Genomic DNA, 7377 nt, shown 5'->3' on the forward strand with positions numbered 1-7377 from the left:
AGGGGAGCCTTTCTTCCCGGATATCGAATGGGAGAAGCTGCCCTGTCGAGCAAGTCATCTGGCCTGGCAGCGACCCGAGGCATCGTGGCGACAAATGCTGCTGCAACAACCCCCCGTGAAGAAGTTATTGATAGTGGTGGATGAGGAGCATGATACCTGCGAGCCAAGCTGGTGTGTCCAAGTGTACCACGGGCCTCATTACGCTGCCCAAAATGACTCCTGCTGCGAGAAAAGATCAGAGCCCTATGAACTTGGCCTGAGGATGGGCGAGCTCATACAGCAACTCGAACACATTGTATGGCATAGCACCAACGTGATGAAGCTACACTGGCACACTTCCTGGTGGATGCCGGAATTCCTCAGATCTAGAGCGATCACGTTAGCTGAGCTAAGTAGGAAAATGAAGAGGGAGATAGAGTTTGTTCGAGAGGATACTGAGCGCCCTGGCCATGGCAATGTCGAACAGGTATCTACAAAAGTCTCACGAAACACCTCACTTGGAGATCAGATGAAATGGATCGATGAGCAATATTCGTTCGAAGAGGATGACGGTGCTGATCTTACTGTGCACATTTTATTGTCATTCTAGTGATCTTGGTCCCAATTCTCGTACAATCGAGCCAAAGATGTATTTATATAAAGACATTACGAATTGAGGGCACGTTGCATGAACCAAGTATCAACAATTGATCGTGACCCATGTATGACATACATCGAGGTGGAGCTCGCGTCGCCATACCCGTAGAGCTTCATAGCAATATTCGAAGTTAGAAGCAGCTGTCGAAGGAAAAAGCAAACGAAAAAAACCTTGTCACGGCGTGTCATATCCATTGGAACAAACTTTTTTGTTCCAAAGTTGAGGCTTGCGTTGGGCCTAAGATCCGGGGTGACTCACAGGAAGTGTTAGTTGAAGCAATGTGTTTGCTCAGCCTCCACACGACTGGCGCCATCAGTTACAGTCTACAGAGGCTGCAGAGGCTACCAGCCGACGGTTGCATATAAGTCGGCGAAGTCAACACAAAATATCTTGTGTTTCAACAATGTTCTTCCGGTCTCTTCACCTTAGAAAGATACCTGCCAGTATGCCGCCGAAGACAAACAAAGTGATCAAGTTCAAAGCACCCACCAATAAGACCAAAACTATAAAAGCAAATGCAACTAATTCACTGAATCAGGCAACACCAGAGTCAAATACTAATACAAACATGGGCGAAGAATCCGCCGTCTTCTTTTGGCGAGAAACACACCCAGACACGGGCTACCTCAGCCAGTGGTACGCCTGTCCGTTCAGGGACGGCAATAACCCAAATCTGATCTATAAGACGGCGGAAAACTACATGATGTACCAAAAAGCGGTTCTCTTCGGCGACACACAGGTAGCAAGCGAGATCCTCAAGACCGGAAACCCAAGAAAGGTCAAGTCGCTAGGACGAAAGGTGCGCAACTTCGACGAGGCAGTATGGAATAGGGAACGAGAGCGTGTTGTGTATGAGGGGAATATACTCAAGTTCACGACTGCCCTGAGTGAGGAGGATATTACCAGAGGCAACTGCCCTGGTAGCCCGCTTGTGGGAGAGAGCCTACGAGCGCTGCTATTGAGTACTGGCGATAGGGAGCTGGTCGAGGCCAGTCCATTCGATCGCGTATGGGGCGTGGGATTTACAGAGCGGTTTGCAGAGGAACGGAGAGACGAATGGGGCCTCAACTTGCTTGGAAAGGCTTTGATGAGAGTAAGAGAGGAGTTCAGAAAAGAGGATGAGGAGAGGGAGAGGGAGAAGTCTACAGCATAAGGGCCATGCTTCTGCAATGCGAACGCCAGCTGGAAGACTCTAGGATTGATCCATCGGGACTTGGGAAATGCATATTACACAGGGGACAGATATTTGTAGTCATTATTTTTTGGACTAAATTGTACCGATACTATGGCATCGGAGATGATCAATACAGCGAGCCTTCCCTCTCGAGACTCGTGAAGAGTGGTGTTGTTTTTGCGCCTCGCCCAATGCCCCTTTCTATAAGGCCAGTAACTCCCTTTTTGGTCGCGGCCTCAACCAGCCGCTATTTATGGTACAGAACTTATACAACAACCGTCCGCAACCAGGACCTCCATGCCAATAGGACAAGACAACAACGATTCAGGCTGCCGGCGTAATAAAACAACATTGCTGTAAAACAGCGCACTGGACTTCGTGCATCCAGCGTAGTGAGTGTGGTGATTAAGCGTATTCCGGTTCTGAGTCTAAATGTACTCCCGGGCGCTCTTTTGCATCTCAATCAACCTCCATCCTCTCGTCTCGGGGTTGTTGACGTCTTCGGGAATTCGAGTGATTCCAATTGCATATGTGACCAGCTGGACCTTATCTTCCATGCCAGCAGCCAAGTCTCCGGTTTTGGCGTTGCGGTAAACGTGGACTTCCTGCGTCCTGCAGGTGATGATGAAGACGGGGATCTCGCCAGGCTCAAGCATACGTGCTTTGAGAATGTCTACATGTCGAATATCTAGAATGCGTCCATCAGATTTCAGTCCAGCCTGAAGGTATTGCTTCGTGAGTGCCTCGTAAACAGAGTATTGAGCCTCTGATAGCCAAAGCTTGAGGGTCTCCGTATCGCCCTTCACATAGGCGTCTAAAACCTCCGGCAGTATATATTCTCGCAGCTCCCGTAGGAAAGGTTCAACCTGGAAGGCAGGATCGAAGGTGCGGAACTTCTTGATGACCATAGCGGTCTCGTTCTCGGCAAAGAAGCCAGCAACACGATCGGTGATGCTCCTGGCGGTTGAGATGAGAGGGTTTTCGGACTCTTGGTACACTCGGTTCATGTCGAACATGCCCTGAACAAACTTGTTCTGGTCTTTGAAATTCCTCCATGCCTCTTTCCAAGCCGCATCCTTATGTAGGGTAACATTTGTACCAGCGCTGGATAAAATATTAGTATCAGTTCAATATGAGAGAGTATGAGGTCCATACTTTGGATCTTCCTCGAAGTTTTGAGGCGACTGTACCCCGTTGATCTTGTCTAGCTGCTCCCGGAGTTCCCTAGCCTTCCTTCGTTCCTCCTTCTCAACCCAACCGCCATATCTTGAGCTGCTGCCATCATCTATCACACTTTTGACGCTCTTGAATGCCTCGGTTTCACGGATTGGCTTCGTTGCCTTGTCCAGAGCATCACCTGTAACATTCGCTGCGGATCGAACGCCCTTCATAACAGGGGTTTCCCAGGTCCAGGCAGCTCCTTTACCAACAGCTCCAGCTGTGGTCTTCAGGACCTTGCCGGCGGTAGAGGATACAGCATCGGTGCTTTTTTGGTATGCTTCACGTGCTCGTCGGACTGATTCGCTCTCGGTGAATTGATGCGCGCCGTCGGCGATGGCCTTGGTAGACTCGTTCCATTCCTTGTTCTGCTTGAACTCGGTTGACATGGTCTCCATGAACACCTGCCATGGTGTTTTGTCGCCATGGGGTGGCGGAGGTGGCAGGTCTTCTTTCTTTTCCTTCTTCTCGCCCTCTTCGCCTTCCTCTGACTTCTTTTCGCCGTTCTCCTCCTCAGCTTTCTTGGTTTCCTCTTCTGCGGGTGGCTCGGTCTTGGCCTCAGCGTCTTCGGCAGCCTTAGCAGCCTCCGATTGCGCCTTTGCCTCCGGCTTCTCTTGTTGGGTGCGCGAAGTGAAGCCGAATGACCTCGAGTGAATTCGCGATGCGGATTCTATGCGGATGGTGTCGGGGAGGAGGGATGAGCGTAGCGGCGCAGGTTGTGAGAAGGAGAAGCTAGAGGGCAATGATCGAGCTCCATTGCCACTGGCGGACGAGATGTTACTCTGTAACCGCCTATAGGCTGGAGATCTGCCATAGGAAGGGGACGAAAGAGAGGACGCTCTCGAAATGGCAGAGGGAACAGGGCCCTGCCTCGAGATGGTTCTTAGGGAGTTCATCGTCGGTAGCACCGTTGCACCTCCCACTGTGGTGAGAATCGCAGGTCGGGGAGATGGGAGAGGATGCGCAGGAAATTTTGAGTACCGTGATTTCTCTAGCTATTAGTCTCGCTGGGTGCAATTTGATTGGGCTGCGCTGCGGACGGCGACCGGAGCGGAGCACAGGGCAGGCAAAGAACCGAGCCCGGGGCTTTCCGTGGCAGGGATTTGCACCTGCAGAAAGAGCTACCAACCAAACTGTCGCGACTCAACTTTGAAGCATCGAAAATTTCCGAGAACATCGACCACCGCCCAGCGACTCGACGCAACACACACGCCATGAGCCGGACGACCACAAGTCGCCGGTTGGCGACGACCCTCCTCCAGAGCCTTTCACAACCAACATCCTCATCACGATGTGCGACGCAATTGAGCAGGCCATTCTCAACATCACCCAGCCTAAGGGCAGAGCAGAATGAGCGTCCATCGAGCTTTCTAGGCACGCTGTCTGGCAACAAGTCCAATAGCGCGAGACCAGGCTCAGAACCCCGAAAACCCAGCACCATGCAGAGCTTGGCGAACAGCCTGGCTATGGACACCCTCAGCTCCGTCCGCAACAAGCCTCGGGTAGACACAAGCAGCCTCGAGGGAGCTCTAGACGAACTTTCGCTACCAGACGAGGCCGTCGATGGCGAACCGTACCACTTTCATGTCTACAGTCACAGACACAACACACATGTTACTTTTACCAAGCCTAACCGCGATGCCATCGTGTCTCTTTCCTGTGGAAATCTCGGGTTCAAAAAGGGTCAGAGGAAGAATTACGACTCCGCGTATCAATTGGCGGCGTATGTGATAGATCGGCTGCAGCAGCAGGGCTGGCACAAGAAGGTTGAGACGTTGGAGGTGGTTCTCAGAGGGTTTGGTCCAGGCAGAGAGGCCGTCACCAAGGTTCTGATGGGCACCGAAGGAAAGCTTTGGCGGCCAAAGATCGTGCGAGTCACGGATTCAACAAGAGTCAAGTTTGGTGGAACGAGAAGCAAGAAGCCTAGACGTCTAGGTTAAGCACCGGATTGAGTGCTAGTCAGTCCTAGTTATGGACAGACTTAGAAGCTGCTGGAGATTGGGCGATTACTCCGGTTGTATCAAATCTACTGTATCGAATGTATTATACTATGGTCGGAGCGAAATGGTGGATATATCCCCAGCACAGATACATTTCCTGAATGGACAAGATGGGATAGATATGCTGCTATACTGCTTCGTTCAAGGTGGTCAGTAAATGTAAGGCAAGGCTTTGCTGAAAAGCTGGACTTGTTGGCCTTTGCACCCATAATCAGCTTTCAATAAAATTCGACGTAACACTTTTCTTGATCTTTCTAGAGATGCTCAGTTCCTAGGTTGTCAAAATATGCGACCATAGGACCTATGGGAGAGAGTAGCTGTCGAGCTTCATATAAGCAGAGCAGGCAGGCCAACTAAAATTAGCACTCCTACAGGGGTGGCCCACAGTCGGAATTCCCGATAGACGTCACTAAATTTTTGTCCCGCTGTGTTTTCGAACAGCATCCAAGTGGTAGCCATGTAGCGGGCGCAATTCACAATGGCCCAGCAAACACCATCTCCGGACGCCGCGTCCCTTTTGGGCCTCAATGGGCTCTTTGAAAATCCGCTGTTCGCCGGCGGCGTCGGCCTCGCGGCCCTCGGCAGCGCGGCAGCTCTGGCCCGTCGTGGGCTCATCACCGGTGCCGGTATGTTGCGCCGCAGACTCCTCGTGAACGTCGAGATCGGCCGCCAGGACCCGTCCTATCCATGGATACTTGCCTGGCTGTCGCAGCCACGCGAGAATCTAGGTTTCCTCGCCAGCAAGCTGACGCGCATTCACAATCTGTCCGTCACGACAGCTACGAAGAACATGGCCGCTGGTGAAGCTACCTCAGGCTCCGGCCCGGTACAGGCGCATTTCCTGCTGCAGCCAGGTTATGGCCGCCACCTGATCCGGCACGCTCCCGGTGTGTACATTGCCGTCAACCGCGAGAAGCTAAATACGGCGAACCTCAACACTGGCGAGCCACACGAGGTGGTGACCCTCACGACACTCTGGGCGCATCGACACGTTTTTGAGGATGTTTTCGGACAGGCACATACACTGGCGGCTCGTGCGCGAGAGGGCAAAACTACCGTGTATGCTACGCAGAACTTTGGTTGGGCACCACTAGGCGAGCCGCGGCGCAAGCGACCTCTGGGAAGCGTCATATTGGACGAAGGAGTCAAGGAAGATATTGTTGCCGATGTGAAGGACTTTTTACAGCGGCAGCAGTGGTATGTTGACCGCGGCATACCGTACAGGCGTGGCTATCTACTGTACGGCCCGCCTGGCAGTGGAAAGACGAGCTTCATCGAGGCATTGGCGGGTGAACTAGATTACAGCGTCGCCATGATCAATTTGAGCGAGCGGGGAATGACGGATGACAAGCTGGCGATGCTTCTGACGAAGCTGCCCCAACGAAGTATACTGTTGTTAGAAGATGCGGATGCCGCGTTTGTGAACAGGCAACAACGAAGTTCAGATGGGTACAGCGGGGCGACGGTGACGTTCTCCGGCTTGTTGAACGCGATGGATGGCCTTGCTGCTGGAGAGGAGCGGATCGCATTCCTCACAACCAACCATATCGATAGGCTGGATGCTGCGTTAATTCGACCCGGCAGAGTGGATTTGCTGGTGCGGATCGGAGAAGCGACAAGATACCAAGCCGGGCAGATGTGGGATCGTTTCTACGGCGATGTCGACCATGACGGGCAAGGACGTGAGCGCTTCTTGAAGAGACTCGACGAGCTTGGCCTATTCGGGGAAGAGCATGGAGTGGATGTGCCTAAGAGACACACCAGCACTGCTGCTATACAGGGATTGTTCTTGTTCAACAAGAATGATATGGAGGGGGCTATCAACATGGCTGAGGGCCTGATCCCTCGTGTGTTTGAACCCGAGTCGCCTACGCCTGATGGGGCGATCAAGTCGCCGGCCTAGCGAGTGATGTGTTTTAGAAGCTCCTCAGTATGACCGGAGTTATACAAAATGGCACTTGTAACATGATTGTCATAAGACTACTGTATAATAGTACATAGACCAATGATACCCCATCTTCCAGTCTATCATCGACTTGAGTGAATCTCCTCTAGCTGATCTGTCGGTACAATCCAACAGTGATGTTTTTCTCTTTGCTAAAGATATAATCCCACGCGACACGCAGCGCCATGGATTTGAGTGCTGAGTCTGGATGCTCAGGCTTGACTTTCCACACCGTCTTGGCTGCTCTTGCTCGGTCCCAGCCGCTCATATCGGGTGGCTCACCTTCAATGACGTGCTCTATGCTAGTTCCGTGTATATCGCTCTTGGAGCCGCGCCCATTCATGCCCAACCCCGGCATATAGACCCATTGGGCAAAGAATGCCGGGTTAACAGAGTAGGCTTT

General features: G+C 52.2%; 4 protein-coding genes across 4 annotated transcripts; 3 read left to right on the forward strand and 1 right to left on the reverse strand.

Moving 5' to 3' along the window:
* Nucleotides 1-1205: 1205 nt before the first annotated feature.
* UCRPA7_2014 (hypothetical protein) lies at nt 1206-1790 on the forward strand (the record flags this gene model as incomplete). Its single annotated transcript, XM_007914591.1, has 1 exon — nt 1206-1790. One exon carries the CDS (start codon nt 1206-1208, stop codon nt 1788-1790), a length of 585 nt encoding a protein of 194 aa, XP_007912782.1.
* A 449-nt stretch (nt 1791-2239) lies between these two features.
* UCRPA7_2015 (putative mitochondrial inner membrane translocase subunit tim44 protein) lies at nt 2240-3925 on the reverse strand (the record flags this gene model as incomplete). Its single annotated transcript, XM_007914592.1, has 2 exons — nt 2240-2915; nt 2967-3925. The coding sequence occupies 2 exons, from the start codon at nt 3923-3925 to the stop codon at nt 2240-2242; spliced, it is 1635 nt and encodes a 544-aa protein (XP_007912783.1).
* Nucleotides 3926-4468: 543 nt separating this feature from the next.
* Nucleotides 4469-4969, forward strand: UCRPA7_2016 (putative mitochondrial ribosomal protein subunit s18 protein; the record flags this gene model as incomplete). The annotated part of the gene is made up of 1 exon (XM_007914593.1): nt 4469-4969. One exon carries the CDS (start codon nt 4469-4471, stop codon nt 4967-4969), a length of 501 nt encoding a protein of 166 aa, XP_007912784.1.
* Nucleotides 4970-5507: 538 nt separating this feature from the next.
* UCRPA7_2017 (putative mitochondrial chaperone bcs1 protein) lies at nt 5508-6932 on the forward strand (the record flags this gene model as incomplete). The annotated part of the gene is made up of 1 exon (XM_007914594.1): nt 5508-6932. One exon carries the CDS (start codon nt 5508-5510, stop codon nt 6930-6932), a length of 1425 nt encoding a protein of 474 aa, XP_007912785.1.
* Nucleotides 6933-7377: the final 445 nt, after the last annotated feature.

The sequence above is a fragment of the Phaeoacremonium minimum genome (genome assembly GCF_000392275.1).
Source record: "Phaeoacremonium minimum UCRPA7 unplaced genomic scaffold PA7_03_scaffold_146, whole genome shotgun sequence".
Classification (NCBI taxonomy): domain Eukaryota; kingdom Fungi; phylum Ascomycota; class Sordariomycetes; order Togniniales; family Togniniaceae; genus Phaeoacremonium; species Phaeoacremonium minimum.